Source organism: Peromyscus leucopus, chromosome 14 (assembly GCF_004664715.2).
Source record: "Peromyscus leucopus breed LL Stock chromosome 14, UCI_PerLeu_2.1, whole genome shotgun sequence".
Lineage (NCBI taxonomy): Eukaryota > Metazoa > Chordata > Mammalia > Rodentia > Cricetidae > Peromyscus > Peromyscus leucopus.
In genome coordinates this window covers 90,363,737-90,379,895 of record NC_051075.1, presented here as the reverse complement: position 1 = coordinate 90,379,895, position 16,159 = coordinate 90,363,737, and the positions used below count along the sequence as shown (strand labels likewise).

The 16,159-nt window shown below is 40.5% G+C and overlaps 1 protein-coding gene across 9 annotated transcripts in view; it reads right to left on the bottom strand.

The window, feature by feature from the left end:
- Window positions 1-16,159, bottom strand: part of Unc13c (unc-13 homolog C) — a 435,177-nt gene that overhangs the window by 141,447 nt on the left and 277,571 nt on the right. For all 9 annotated transcript variants that reach the window (XM_028865275.2, XM_028865283.2, XM_028865248.2 and 6 more), the window contains one exon: window positions 7,198-7,331. In XM_028865275.2, coding sequence (XP_028721108.1) covers window positions 7,198-7,331 — 134 coding nt within the window. The remainder of the gene's footprint in view (window positions 1-7,197; window positions 7,332-16,159) is intronic.

The following is a 16,159-nucleotide window of genomic DNA, read 5'->3' as shown; positions in this document are numbered from 1 at the left end:
AGGCAGAGCTTTTCCTTCCAACATACTCTGCAGTTGATTACTTCTGTCTTTAGTTTGGGATAGTGATGGAATCTACACATTTCCAGTTTAACATATTTCCGGCTTATTTCCTCTCTGCTTTTGTTTCCACAGAAAGCCAGAGGCTGTGGATTTGTTCCAGATTAAGATACATCAGGCTTCACCAGCCAAGACCCCCTGAAAGGTCTCTGATGACACCATGGCCCAGATGATCCAACATCCAGAGCAGTTTCAAGGCAACTGGTTCACACAATACAGCCTCATGGACTACCCCATAGGCCTAAAATTTTCTTTGCGTCCCCATAAGATACAGCGCCCCCCTCCAGCAGGAAGTAGTAAGAGATGCTACGCCCAAATTCCCAAATATACCAAGCTGGCTTTAGAGGTGGAATTGGCTCACTCCCCCTCTAAACCCAGACATATTGCTTAAAAAAAAGGGGGGGGGGTTTAAGAGATTCTTGTGTCCCAAATCAAAAGAGCCCTCTGGTGTGGGACAGAGAAAAAACAATATTTTTATTTAAAACAGGTTGATTATAAATGTGATCTCTTTCTAAAAAAGAAAAGGGGATATGATATAGATATATAGGAGGATATAGAGATGATAAGATAAAAGGGTAGATTAATGAACCTACTTTTAAAGAACAACTTGTTTAAAATGTTTTACATTGGTATAGATTTTAGTTTATGTTTAAAATGTTTTACATTGGTATAAATTTTAGTTTATTGATACAAACTTGAAGTTAATTTTGTTATTATATATATATATATATTTCTATTCTTGTTTGAGGTATTATGTTTAACTCATTTAAAATTGTAATGAATAATTAAAAATAGATTAATAATTAGTCATCTATGATAATCATATTTGTAGCCATGTTAGTTAAGTCTTCTAGGTATACATAGATATATTTCAGATAGATAGGTAATCCTCAAACACTTCATAGACCTAGAGAATATGGCATTTAAATAACTTAGAATTCTGTTGACGTGAGACACAATTGCTCCTGGCTGCACCAATTGATCCCAAGAGAATGTTGGGCTTCTAAGACATTTCCATTTGAAAGTTTGTCTTCTTGGCACAAAATGGCCTACTGGGCAAAGAACTGCCCTTGCCTTGATGGCTGACAGTACAAATGCAATGCTGTCCTTTCTGGACAAGCGGGACACAAGGAAAGCGACCACTGTACTCTGCCAAGACAGGGTAAGATGGTCTTTCAGAATTCCTGTTTCTGAAGATGGTCTGTCAGATACTCTAGGCCTGTAGCCAATTTGAATGCACCAACAATGCTGAGAAACATTAGGTGACTGTCCAGGCTGCCAGCTGTCTTCGTCTACTCTTACAAGATTCCTGAAAGTTGCTTGCATCCATCTACCATTTCTCAGGTACCATTATGTTCCTTCTCAGGTCTTTGATATGGTTGAAAACTAGATAGTTGTAATTTCCTCAGTTATGATAAAAGATAAGTTAGATATAAAACATTAAACTCACAAATATAAGATAGATAGGACATCTTCTTTAATATTGTAACTGTAATTCTTGCTCGATAATTGTTTTGTTATATGTAATTTTACCATGTTAAAGCTAAAACCTTCCCTTTTATAAAAGAAGAAAAGGGGAAGTGCTGTGGATATCGCTATATGTAAATAAATCTGATTGGCTGATAGCCAGACAGGAAGTATAGGCGGGACTAACAGAGAGGAAAATTGAGGAAGGAGGAAGGAGAAGAGAGACTGCCTGGAGCCGTCGCCAGGACAAGCAAGATGTAAGGTACCAGTAAGCTGAGCCACGTGGCAAAGTATAGATTAATAGAAAAGGGCTAAATATAAGAGCAAGAGCTAGACAATGATAGGCCTGAGCTAATGTCCAAGCAGTTTAAATAATGTAAGAGTCTGTGTCTTTATTTTATAAGTGGGTTCCGGGACTGGTGGGACTTGGGAGCTGGAGAGAAATCCTCCAGCTACACCTCTATCAAATAATAGCAGTTAAATCCTGTGGCTAAATCTCAGTGTGACCCAAAAGACAGAGATTTTAGTTTTCCTCTGCTGCTTAACTAATTTATCCAGTAGAGTAATCACTGGTCCCTTTAAACTCATTGCCTCATTTGTCAAATGGGGTGATAACAATGTTGTAACATGTGAGCTCCTCCAGGGCAGGGCCATTGTGAGGGTTCAGTGAGATTTTATACCTAAAGGTTTCATAAGCTCATTATGGACAGTCAACAAGCATTTGGTGCTGACGGTAGTAAAGTCCTGGCCATAAATGAGACATAAAGGAAAATACTATTTTCTATTGATTTTTAATTGGAAAAACAGTTATCACAGGAAGTGAAGTTATTTTTACATTTGATTCATTTTGGTCTTCAGGAAAAATAAGATGATAATAAAATTAAGGGCAATAAACTGGATTGCAGAGGAAATATTTATGTACTCAGGAGTAAACAGATTTTAAGATTTCAGAACTCTCAGATGACATACCAACCATTCATATGCTAATTAGAAACAGTTCCCAAACTGTAACAGAAACAGGACTGAAAGAAAGAGGATTGGCATTAGTAATTGGCTTGAATCAAGCTATTATCACCTTGGAGGAGAGTCTCAGTGAGGGAACCATCTGCATGGGGTTGGCCTTTAGGCAGGTCTATGAGTGACTGTTTTAACTGGAAAGACCCAGTCCAGAATGGGAAGCACCATTCCCTAGATAGGAGTCCTGAACTGTTTCATTATAGTACGGAAATCAAGCTGAGCACAAGCAAGCAAGCAAGTGAGCACACACACATTCGCTTCTCTCTGCTCCTGGCTGTGGATGTGATGTGACCAGCCTTTGAAGTTCAGCCACCCTGACTTCTTGACTGTCAGGGACTATAACCTGAAATTGTAAGGGGAAACAAATTCTTTTCTTCCACTCAGCTGCTTACTGCCAGGGTCTTTTATCAAAGCAACTGAAATGAACCCAGAACACTAACCTTACTATGTAGAAGTTATTATGTATAATTTAAAACTTAAATATAAACTTATATGGTAATAAAATATTCATAGTCCATCATTATATATATATATGTATATATATATATGTATATATGTGTATTTAAGTGACTCTTCTTAGTCTAACCTGAAGATTCCTATATACAAATTAAATTCACTCATGATAAGGACACTTCTGCATTTTCAGTGAAGCCTCAGTTTAACTTAATTTATAATTTATAATAGGGCTGTTTAATGAAGGAAGCAATCCATTCCTCCATTACAGTCTGCCTCCTCTTTTTAATTTGTAGCAATTAATACAGAGCATAAATGTTTTAAACCTTGAGTCTTAGGAGCCACAACAATTTAACAAACCAATTTATTATCTCGCAAATATCTTAGTGGAATCAGGAAAACATAATCTGCCAAATTTGATAATTTGGATTCATTAGTCATTAGCAGATAAAATTAGAACACATTAAGTTTGGAGTTCTGCTGTGAGGTATGAAGTGTGTCTGAAGAAAACTATGCTCATTAAGGAGGAGCAGGCCATGCTCTGTGTAACTGGAAGTCACACATGTGAGCTGAAGTTTTAGCACCAGCTGGCATCTGAGAGACATGTAGTTTTCTCTATAATGTAAGTGAAAGAGAATGAAAATAACACTTAAACAGAATCAAAGACACAATGACCTATGATGACCATATATAATGTATGGACCTCACTTGAGTCCTGACTGTAACAAACCATACTACCCTCCCCCCCCCCCACCCCCACCGCCAAAGGGCATTGTATAAGACAATCAGGAGCAGTTGACTACAGGATAGGGTTTCTGCAAGACCTGGGTGCTGATGCTGCTGTTCCTGGCTGTGATGCACTGCTTTGGTGGTCCCCAAATGACCATGACTTCTAGAGGTGGTATTGACATACGGAAAAATGAAATTGTTTCATGTCTGAGATTAGCTGAAGGTGATTCAGCCGGAAAATGAAAACTCAAGAGCATATAAGCAAAAAATGTAACAAAATTTAATGACTATTAAATCGAAGTGATGGAGACATGTTCTATTGTGTAGTTATTTGTACTTCTTAATATCATGACCATGTTCATCATGGTTTTTAAATGTAAACAGTAATTTAGCAAAGCCACGTGTGAACACAGAAGCCAGAAGCTGCAACACACTGAACACTATTCTCAAAATGGAACAACATGTCATTTCTGGATGAAAGCAGCTTACACTCAGGCTTTTCCACTACAGCAAATGGAGTCTTTTAGAATATAAGACTTGAAAGGAGTATACTGGGTCATCCCCCACTCTGAAAAAAAAAAATAAAGGAACATACTGCATTTATACACACACACACACACACACACACACACACACACACACACACACACACTATAAATAGTGAATGTTTTACTCAATTATTGAAAAAAATAGCCAAATGAATGGAAACACATGAACTATGAACCAAAGGCTGAGGGGCCCCCAGCTGGACCAGGCCCTCTGAATAGGTGAGACAGTTGATTGGCTTGATCAGTTTGGGAGGCAACTAGGCAGTGGGACCAAGTCCTGTGCTCATTGCATGAGTTGGCTGTTTGAAACCTGGAGCTTATGCAGGGACACTTGGCTCAGTCTGGGAGGAAGGGACTGGACCTGCCTGGACTGAGTCTACCAGGTTGATCGCAGTCCTCGGGGGAGGATTTGCCCTGGAGGAGGTGGGAATGGGGGGTGGGCTGGGGGTAAGGGGAGGGAGTGGGAGGAGGGAGAATAGGGGAACCCATGGCTGATATGTAGAACTGAATGATATTGTAAAATAAAATTAAAAAAAAATAGTGAATGTTTTAAAATTTATTCATTTCTGACATTGGATACACAGTCTTCATGCAGAACAAAACTAAATTACATTTTCACTGTATATACACTCTGGTGCGTGTGCGTGTGCGTGTGCGTGTGTGTTCTCTGCTTACTTTGTATTGCTCTGATAAAATACCATGACCAAAATCAGCTTAGGGAGGAGAGGGCTTACTGAGCTGACATATCAGGATCATAGTTCATCACTGAGGGAAGCTGAGGCAGGAACTGAAGCAGAAGCCATGGCAGAATGAATGCTGTTCCCTGCCTTGCTTTCCCTGGCTGGCTCAGCCTGCTTTCTTGTACAACCAAGGACCACCTGCTCAGGGTGGGCACACCCATAGTGACCTGGGTCCTCTCACAGCAATAATTAATCAATAAAAAGCCTGCAGACTTGCCTACAGGCCAAGCTGATGGAAGCATTTTCTCAACTGAGATTCCCTCTTCCCAGATGACTCTAGCTTGTATCAAATTCAAAACAAAACAAAACGAAACCCTAAGTGGCATGGGAGCTAAATGGAAGACCCACATTGAGAGCTGAGATGAGGACTAGTTATGGCCATGAGACTGGCATTCTAACAGAAGAGAATGAAGAAGCCAATTCTTGACAGTTGGAAATTTTCATTAGGAAGAAAAAAATGAGAACAAGGTCCAGGTTTGGAGAACACAGAGGAAATGGTGTAAAAGGAGAGCAGACACTCTGGCTATTACATATAAAAGATCAGGTTGCTTTGTTCAGAAATAGGAGGCATCTGAGGCAAGAGAGAGATGAATAATTAATAGATGGCAAGACCCTGTTATTGAAGACATCACATACTTTAGTGGCAGAACACAAAGATAAATGTTGAGCTGACCAGGAAACCCTTCCTGCTGGCTAGTTTTCCCAGTGTTGGGAGATGCTATACAGGCTGTGAGGGGAGAAATAAAACATCGATAGACATATCCAGGACTGGACTCTGAGTGCTATAATATAGACCTTCCAGGCAGGAAGTGTCCACTAATGAAACAGTGGCAAGACTCTCTTGATTGGATTTGAGGTCACTCCACAAGAGGGATTTCATGCCTGATATTATAAACATGGTTAGAATCCTAGGGGAGAACCTACTGTTATTTGTCTACATGGTCAATGTTGCCAATTGCCTTCTAGATGTTTGTGTTTCTATCCATAGACTTGTGCTGCCCCCAACTTTGGTCAGAGAAGCTTCTTGCTGCAGGGTAGTGGTTAGTGCAGAGATGTGTTACTGTCCCAAGTTCAGAGAATGTCACCATGAGAGCTTAGCTAGAGATGAACATCTATACCAACCACAAGCACCAAGGCTAAGGATCATGGAAGAGGGACCAGAGGGATGGTAAGAGACAGAGGATGTGGAGGGACACTTTGAAATGCCATCTTGTTGACATGCCATGGCTGTGGCACATGAACTCACAGCAGCAGAGGCTACCTGCGCAGGCCTGCATGATAGCAAAGCAGTTAAAAATTCCAGCATGGAGTAGGGAAGAGCTCCCAAGGCCCCATCCCTAGCTGAGGAACTATTGCTGTTGATAGCGGCTTGGGGAGGGAGAGTTGGTTTTCTTTAGGAATATGCCCATTGTGTTTTTCAAGCTCTAGTGGATGAGGCCACATTTCTAATTGGGTATAGTGGGCTAAAACCATTAAATGAACAGGGGCATGGAGAGATGGCTCAGCAGTTAAGAGCAATTGCTGCTCTTTCAGTGAAACTGGGTTTAATTCCCAGCACCCACACAGTGGCCTCCAACCATCTATTAACTCCACTTCCAGGGGATCTGATGCCCTCTTCTGGCCTCCATGGGCACTGCATGCACATGATACACATACATACATGCAAGGCAAAAACTCTCATACACATAAAATAAAACCAAATAGCCATTTAAAAATAAAATTTATAAAAAATGTATAGTTATGAGGCAAAAAGGCTGAAACTAGAATACTTTATTTTTCTTGTACTTGCAATTATAATCAAATTAAACATAAATTATGATTCAGACTGTGTTGGTCAGCAAAGGCAATAAAAATAATAACCCAGTTTTTCACAGTAAGTCTGGATCTGTGTTATTGTTAAGATGGTTAAAAAAAGAAAGAAAAAAGCTTCTGTATTAAACAAAAAGCAAATCCTGGGAAATATCTGACTCCACAGCCAGACAACTATATTCTTTGGAATTTAAATGAAAAAGATGTTTATTATCACTGAATTGGCATTTACTGATATAAGTAAAATAAAATAATTTCTATGGTTTAAGTTTTTAAAAGTCTTCACTGTCATTAGGATATAGGTAGCACATAAATTTAGGCAATGCGTTTTTAATGTTAGAATGAAGTCTGCCGACTTCTACAGCCAGTGTACTTACTGATTGAGGACAGGGGTGTAGGCAGTCTTATCCTCATCGATAATAGTGACCATCAGAGTAATCAGCTGTGGCCAGAAGTCCAGGTTCTTGGTGGTCGGTCCCTGGTCTTCCCGAGGAACATCCTGCTTCTTACTCTGTTCACATGGCAAGCAACAGGCAAAAGAGAAGGTCAGTGGGAGGGCTTCAGTGGCATGTGCTGGCTGCTCTGTTCACCAGAGGAGCAGAGAAGCAATTCTGAAAACACGTGTAGATCATGGAAAGAACAAGCTATTGAGTCCCGGTTTCCTGTCTTCATTGAGTAGGATAGAGTCAGCAGCCAGCCTCCTCACCCTAATCTCACATTTGTTTAGGGTTAGCTTCCATCAGCCTTTCATTTGGCTCTGGAATGTAGGCCACTCTTCCCTCTGAATGCTACAAGCCTACAACCTTAGGAATCACTCAGGAAACTATTCCTTTAATGTGGCTTCTTCTACAGAGATCCAAGCTTATGTGTATTAAGGTAGGTGTGTTTGTGTGTGTGTGTGTGTGTGTGTGTGTGTGTGTGTGTGTGTGTGTATGTGTGTGTGTGTGTTTGGGGGGGGGAACAGGCAGATATTTATCAGGCCTAAATATTTTGTCCAAAATCATGATGGTAATAGGTTTAAAACTCAAAGCTGGTTACAAAACCAACCATGGAAAACTCTACAAGTAACGCCTGCTACATGCTTCGTCTATAACCCTGATCCTGCCTACAACTTTATCAGGTAAACTTCATGTTTGTAAATCTACCTTTTTATTCTTTTATTTAAAGCATCTTTAATTTCTTCTCAGTTCTCCACACTGTCTGAATTCTTTAAGGATCAGCTCTGGAAGGCAGAGTGCGGCGGCCTGGGACAGTCTGAATTCACTTTAAGGTTAGGGAGTATGATAGTAATGGTAAATGTCTTATGCATAAATTTCATTTACAATATATAAAATTCTTTCCAACATGCAGGTAAATGATCCTTATTATTTATTTTTACTGAATACCCTACTTAGAGTGCTTATTTTACATTTACTTGCTAAAATTTAGACAAAAAAATGTAAAGGGAGACATAATTTCCACTCAAAAGTACAAATAAGTAAGATACATGGCATCTATGACTACTTTTTCTAAATCATTTTGCTATGTCCAGAGTTATCTGGAAACCTCAGTTTGTGGCTCCAGAACACTGATGTAAATTGTGTACTCGATGTGACATGGTTTAGTCTATTCTGTACCTTGTCATCATGTCTTCTGTTGAGACCAGAAGTTCAGTCATCCTGTGCTAAATGGCTTGTGTGTTTATTTTTGAATGTTTACCGAGACATAAAACTTAGCTATGTTTCAATGGATCATCCTCTCATTACCGTTTTCACCTAAGTGAAAACACAGCCCCACAGTGCATTTAGTTTGGCAACAGGAAGGAAGACTAGAAATTAGGTGAATGGTTCTGGAACGCATGGACATGACTCTTAAGGTAAGACAAAGTTGGGTACTTTTGTGTGTGCGCATGCGTGGGTGAGTCCTATAAAGGAATGGTGGCTGACATGATTGTAGTTCAAGACAGTTATATCTATGCATAGACTCTGAAAGACTTGGACAGAGAAAGGAGTAAAATGTTATAGAAGTGAACCTGGATATTTAAAATGAAATAAGCTTCAATATGCAATAAAAACATAGGAAGAGAAAATATAAAACCATTCACTATATAGCTGTCTTATAATGTGTTTGCGACCTTCTCTCATGCTAAGGTGGATGTTTAACTCCATAAACTTCTGAGATAAAGAAATCTTAGTTCCAGCACTTTGCAGGTTAAAAATAGGAACTCTGTAATTGGCTAAGAAATAGGACAGGAAGTTTCAGACACTCAGGCATCTAAGATCCTTGTGACCAAGACCAAGGTGGGTAGTTTATTGGCTAGGAAAGAGAGCATTTATCTGGGTCTACATTTAGACTGGACTTGAAGATTGAGTGTCCTTCAATCTCCAAGGCAACCTCTGATAGTCTTGACATCTGTGGAAACAGCCTTCTTGCTTTTCTCTTGTGCAGACATGCCAACTCTCCCTTTCTGTCCATTATCTCTTCTGTCTCTAAAAGCTGTACAAGAGCGATCTTCTCAACTAATCAAGTTAAAATAAAACACCTGTCAGTCTTGAAGATTGAGTACGCAATGACTAGACCTCATACAACAGAATTCTGACCCATGGTCGGCAGCAATCACTCTAGACAGCTAAATCACAGCTTTTGTAGCAACTGAGCCAGACTGACTAGTCAGTGCCTGAAGCACCTCAGCAAATTTTCCCTTGTTCCCAAATCAAGACGAAGACAGAGAAAGCCACATGTGATCTTAAAATCAGCCACAGGAGCAATCCATTTTTATTAGTGGATTCTCAGCCAAAGTGTCTCTCTGCTAATGTCTTCAGTCATCAACACAGAGCCTTTCGTGTGGTCATTCTGGGTGGGGCTTTCCCACTTCCCTGCTTGCCCTGGAGTCTTTGTCTAAACAAAGTGATCTTGGCTGATTTACTTACTATATAGAGAAAGAACTGAATTTCAAACCAATGTTTTCATGGTTTGTATTGTCTTCAACTATTTCCAAATGTTAAAGACTTATTATTGTCTATATCCTATCAATATGGGAACTGAGGGCTAGCATAATAGACACTTCCTGTTCTTATCTTTAAAAAATGAGAACATATGTAACATGAAAATGTACAGCCTTCCTTGTTCTTTTTTAGTCTGAAGTTATTGGTGGAATTCCTGCATCTGTTCTGAGTTTCTGACTGTCATGGTTATTGTCATGGTTATTGACATACTCCTCTGCAGTTTGAGAGTTATAAGCATGGTCAAGGGCTAGTTCATCTCCATTTGATGTTTTCTCCCAATTTTAGGGTGTTCCCACTTAACTTCCACAACCTTTTGTACCAAAGATTCCTAACAAGTTACTAATTTGTATTGTTCATATCACCATGGCCTTTTCATTTACTTTTCCCACTAATGCTGATTGAATTCTGTGCAGCTTTGAGGGTTATAAGAAACGGGATCTGGACTCTATGAGAAGATCCAGGAGGTTCCAGGTTCCACTCCCAGCTCTTTGTAGACACTTCACTCTGTTCCCCCAAACAGAATGTCATTGATGATGTTAAGATTACTCATCTTGGCAATCTTAAAAGACTAACAACACCTTAATTACATTCAAGCAAAATGACATGAATCTCTGCTTTTGGTTTGGGGGCATCACAGTGGACATTGCAGCAAATAAGAAAATACCCTGTGAGGGCTTCTGTCTAGGAGGAGAAAAGCATGGACAGAGAGGAGCTGTTGAGGTGTTTCAACCTACTCTGAGTCTCTTGGTCAACCACAGCAGAGAGGTGCAGGGCCCAGTCTTGGTCAGCTCAGAGACAAACTAGAACCCACACTCTTGCATTTCAAGTGAAATCAAGGAGACTTTTCATAGACAATACCGAAGAGGAGAGGATGCCAAAATTAAAGTCAATGTAGAACTCAAGGCAAATTCCATCCTCACTTCTCAGTGCTGCCCAGCAGTTCTTGGTGATCCCACGGGATGGAACACTTTTCTTGTTCTCTACCACACTTCAGCCCTGGAAATAGCCACACAGACAGCATCTACTGTGACTTCTGTATCATCCTGAGATCATTTACAAAGATTCATCTGGGGTCATGTAAGGTCAGAAAAAGCTAGAAAACGAGACCTTATGAATTCAATGTTTTGAAGAGAATCTGTCATCACTTTTCTTCCTATAGTCAAAAAATGCTGAAGACAGTAGAAAACAGTCATATTTTATGTACCAGCCACAGAGATGCAGATGAAGGTATTTCTCAATATAACAACTGGGCATTTTGAGAGCTGTTGATAAACAGTAACATCAGTATTTTTGACTTTCTGTAATCAAATCCACATAGGGAAGACCTTATATAGTTAATTGTGTGTTACCCTGTACAATTGGGGAAAAATAATCAGGTTTGATATTTCTAAACCAATGTGGTTGTTAATTTCTATACAATGCAAACTCAACATGGTAAATGGTTTTTTCCAAGTTGATAGCACAGCTAAAATTCCTGAAAAGTCAAATTATGTATATTATACATTTACATACATGCATATGTAAACATGAGACACCAATAGCAGCAGTACGTTGTGCACCAATAGCAAAAGCTGCTCTTCCAAGTTTGGCAGTCATTTGAACAAAGTTGTAGAGACATTGAACATACTCTCAGTGAAAGAGAAAATCCCAGAAAACAGCAGCTTTGTTACTGTCATGGACCCACCACCATCACTGTTTTATTCTTTCCTCACTCATTACCTGGAAAGAAAGCATCCTGAGTGCATTGTTAAAGTAGCTCTCATCGGTGCTGGCTGCGTCTCCCTGTATTATCTTAAGGCTCCATAAGCAGGGCCCCTTTGAAAAAGAGTCCTGTTGCCCTTGACTTCTCTTTCTGCCTTTGGCATACTCATCACCTCTCCTACTTAGACCACTTTCAATGTCTTCACCTTTGATCTACCTACTTCAAAGGTTCTTGCTGCTATTAATCTTTGATGCCACTGTCAAGGATTCTCTCCTTGTTGCCTGGATTTTCCTGACATACGGTAAGTCACTTAAGCTCTGCCAATGAACAGGAGAGAGGTAGGCAGTTATGCTTAATGAAGCAAGAGTCCTGGACTCCCTTTACTGGATGGGTCTTGATCGTACACTTGAGGAGCCCTTAGCAGTCTGTGAGGAAATCTGTTTCCCTTTACTGTAGACAAAGAAATGGCTCCTTAGTCTTCTTGGATAGTTAGAGCCAACATTCTGACTCCCCATCTGTGTCGAACATAATTTTAACATCCACACTAGACATGTTTGGGGAAGCTATGTGTCATATCCCGTGCAAGGAATCTTAAAGAAACATTTTGAGTCATGAAACGAACCTGCATTTAGGAATTGCTGTTGGCCAATGCTTTTCTAAGCCTGAAGCACTGGGTGGCTACATCACCATCACCTGGGTGTGCACTGAAATACAGTGGCTTTTACAGCCCTTGGGGTGGGCCTGTTCAATCAGAAAAGCTGAAAATATTGCTAGGAACCCAGACTTAGCTACACAGCACTGTTCTTATGAAGTTGTCTTCATGCTCATAGGAAAAGTCCACCACTAACTTGTAATTTAATCAGACAAAAAGAGCCCTCACTTAAAAGAAAATATGATACAATTTCTGCAGAATGCCAGAGTCAGCCAGATGTTTGCTAGACTTTGCATTTGGTCATGACATCAAAAAACTTTGATTTCACCTTTATACCCAACAAGGTTCCAAAGTTACATGGGCCCCCAGTTGTAGGAGGTAGCCGCACAACTTGCTGACTGTTTATGTGGCCAACAGATGACTGCCTGTATGCTACAATGTTACATCTTTTTATAAAACTTTATTTTTAGATTAATACTCCCTGGGAACAATCATGGACATCCTCAAGTTGTGCACTGTTGTTGAGAACAACAAAATGACCAAACATGGGCTGCCAAGATGGCTTAGTGGTTAAGAGGACTGGGGCTGCTCTTGCAGAGGACCCAGGTTCAATTCCCAGGAACCACAGGGTGGCTCACAAATGTCTGTTGCTAGGGAGCCATTGGCCTCTTTTGGCCTCCTAGGGCAATGCCTTTGTGGTAGACATATATGCAGGCAAAACACTTACATATAAGATAAAAATAAGCAAAGTATCAATTTAAAAAAATAAATGTCTTAGGGTTTCTACTGCTATGATGAAACACAATGACCAAAAGCAACTTGGGGAGCAGAGGTTCACTTCACTTACTCTTTGTCATTAAAGGCAGTCAGGGCAGGAACTCAAACAGCACAGGAACTTGGAAGCAGAGACTCAGACAGAGGCCATGAAGGAGCATTGCTTACTGACTACTGCCTTGCTGCCCTTCATGGCCTGCTTGCTCAGCCTGCTTTCTTATAGGACTCAGGACCACCAGCCCAGGGGTGGTACCACCCACAGTGAGCTGGCCTCTCCCACTCCAATCATTGATTATGAAAATGCTCTACAGGCTTGCCTACAGCTGGATCTCATGGAGGCAGATTTTCCTTTGAGGTTCCCGCCTCTCAGATTTCTAGTTTTTGTCAAGTTGACATAAAACTAGCCAGCACCGAAAGGAATGATAGCTGCAAGCACAATAAACTAGAGAAGTTTATAGCATGACAAGAATTTAAATTTCTGTGATTATAAGCAGGTAAAGGTGCCGGACACTGAACCTGCTGAGTCATTGAACTGGCTTCTACTACCTTTTAATCCTATTGCAGCAGCCACTGGGTGTGTTATTCATGAGCTGGGAGGGCGGGGAGCACAGACAGCTAACTACAGTGTTTGTGCATCATACTTTTCCCCTCTGTTAATTGACTTGCAGTCTTGTAATCACAGAGAAATGGATACATGGCAAATGCATATAGGATCCATTTTTAGGTTTGACATGGAGATTTCCTGTACGGCACTCCCTGGAGAAAAGGTGTTTCTATGTTGGGTTGTGCCTAAGTGCCTGGGAGGGTGGGATGAGAACCTCCAAGACTCCTGAGGTTTCGAACTTCTTACATTGTGCTAAATCTCTAGTACCCCGAGTTCCATCCCCAGGACTCACATGGAAGGAGACAACTGACTCCCAAAAGTTGTCCTATGACCTTTGCATATGCACAAATTCAATGAATGAATAAATGAATGAATGAATGAATATTCTCAAAAGTGGGGCCTTCTGGAGGTGACTACATTGTGAGGGTAGAGACCTCATAAACACAATCCATTCTTATATGGGAGAGGCCTAAGATACTTTACCCCTTTGTCCATGTAAGGATTTGGTGTTATCTCATGGCACTAAATTATTAGATACCAAATCTGTAGGTGCATTAAATTGAGGGATGTCCCAAACAGCTTAAGGAAGGAAATGTTGAATATTTGGTAGAATGTTGATTTAAATAAATGAAGATTTAAACGGCTTTATGCTGTAGCCAAGTAGAGAGGGGAAAGGTGTTCACAAAATCTCTTCCCTTTCCTTGGGGACATAGGTATACTCCAGGGCAAAGTTAATGATGGTTTCACATACAAACCATTCATTGGGGAAAACAATGCTTTCTTCCCATGCATGTGAGTGATTGTGACCAGATCTGTGTGAGGCCAAAGTCTTAAACTGACGGCCATGTCTCCCAGAACCCCTGTTCCCATAGTCTAGCTATCCTGCTGTGAGTTCATTCATGGAGTCCAGAAAAGGTCACGTGGGCAACTGTCAGGTTCCAGCTAACAGGTGTCACTCGCCAGTCCCATGAAGATGCCACACAAGAGACTGGACCTCACCTAAGTCCAGTCACACCAGCTAAAGCCACAAGCACGAGAGATGGCTTTCACCACACTGTTCTTTGCAAATTATTGGCAAAATAAGCTACATTTGAAAACCATTGTGTTTTAGGGTGCATTGTAATTTGATAGATTAACTCGCACCAAGCATGACCCTGGCAGTACAATAAAAATAATAAAACGAGTGTTGGCGAGAGGCAGCGTGGAAGTGGGCAGAAGACCAAGGGGTTTCCATCAGAAGGTGAGTGGAATCGGGAGACCTGTTGGTAGGAGCAGGCACACTGTGAAATGATGAGTTTTTTTTTTTTTTTCTAGACAAAGATGATACCTTTTATTTAGTGGGAGGCAGTGGGCTTTGCTGTCTCCAGCAGTTTGTGTGGACAGCAGAGAGCAATGGAGATATGGAAATTGCGGGAGAGCCACCCTGCCGGTTTTCTCCCAGCTGTGTAGAATTACAGGGAGAGATCAACTGAAAGGCAAAATGCTCAATTGTTTTCTAAGAAGAATTCAGAAAACTACAAAGAAGCCAGGATTTCCTGGGATATAAAAATTATATATTCTCATCCTCGATCCCTTCAGAAAGTAAGATGGTCTAGGGAGCAGGACACATCCAAGGTGCTTAATTTCATGGCTATGAGACCTTACAAGGAATCTGGGTCCCAAGAACAGCTCAGTCATTCAGAATAGTCAATGTGTCTGATGTGGTTTATAAGTATCTTCAGTCCATCATCACATTGCTCTTTGATTTTTAATCTAAGATAGGGACCCATCTCAGTAGCATTGAGTGATGTTGTTATCTAGTGAAATGTCCAAAGACATTTGAAATAAACATATCGGGTTTGGACTGAAAGGAACTAAGTCTGTATGAAACATAATAAAATAAAATAAAATGAAACACAGTAGACTTTTGTATCGCCAAGCATCTACTGGCAATAAAAAAGCAAGTCAGATCCTAGACTGTATCAGTGAGTCAGTGTTTATGGAGCAAGAAAATGACTCAAGGTCATGGCCAAGAACCTAGAGCATGGAGCCAAGAGTCCAGAGACTGAAACAGTACAGAGAGCAGGAATGGGCCCTGATCAAGCCCTGAGGACCTGTTACCAGAGACACTTAAGGATTTCTAGGGACAGATACTTAAGAGACTGTCCCATCTCTGATCTCTTTCATTCTCAAATAGAAATACAAATATGGCATTTTGATCAACTCACTTTATACTGTGTGTGTGTGTGTGTGTGTGTGTGTGTGTGTGTGTGTGTGTGGTGGGGCACAGTTTGCTCTCTATTTTCTGCAATCTAAAGGAAGCAAACCTGAGACATTGAATATGGGAAGGAGCCCTGTAGCACGAATCTTAAAAGATATTATTAATAAAAAAAAAAACAAAAACAAAAACTCGAGAGCCAGGTATTGGGGTGGATTCTGAAAGATCAGAGAAGCAGAACAAGCCATGGCTAATCTCAACCTTGACAACTCCTCATCAGATCCTGTTTCCACAAATATTCAGACTGAAAGTTTCTGAGTCCTCATCTGAATGTATTTCAGCTGAATTGCTGCTAAAAGCCTAAAAGCTTAAAAAGCCTAAAAGCTTTTAGTTCCTGGTCCTCACATCTTATATACCTTTTTGCTT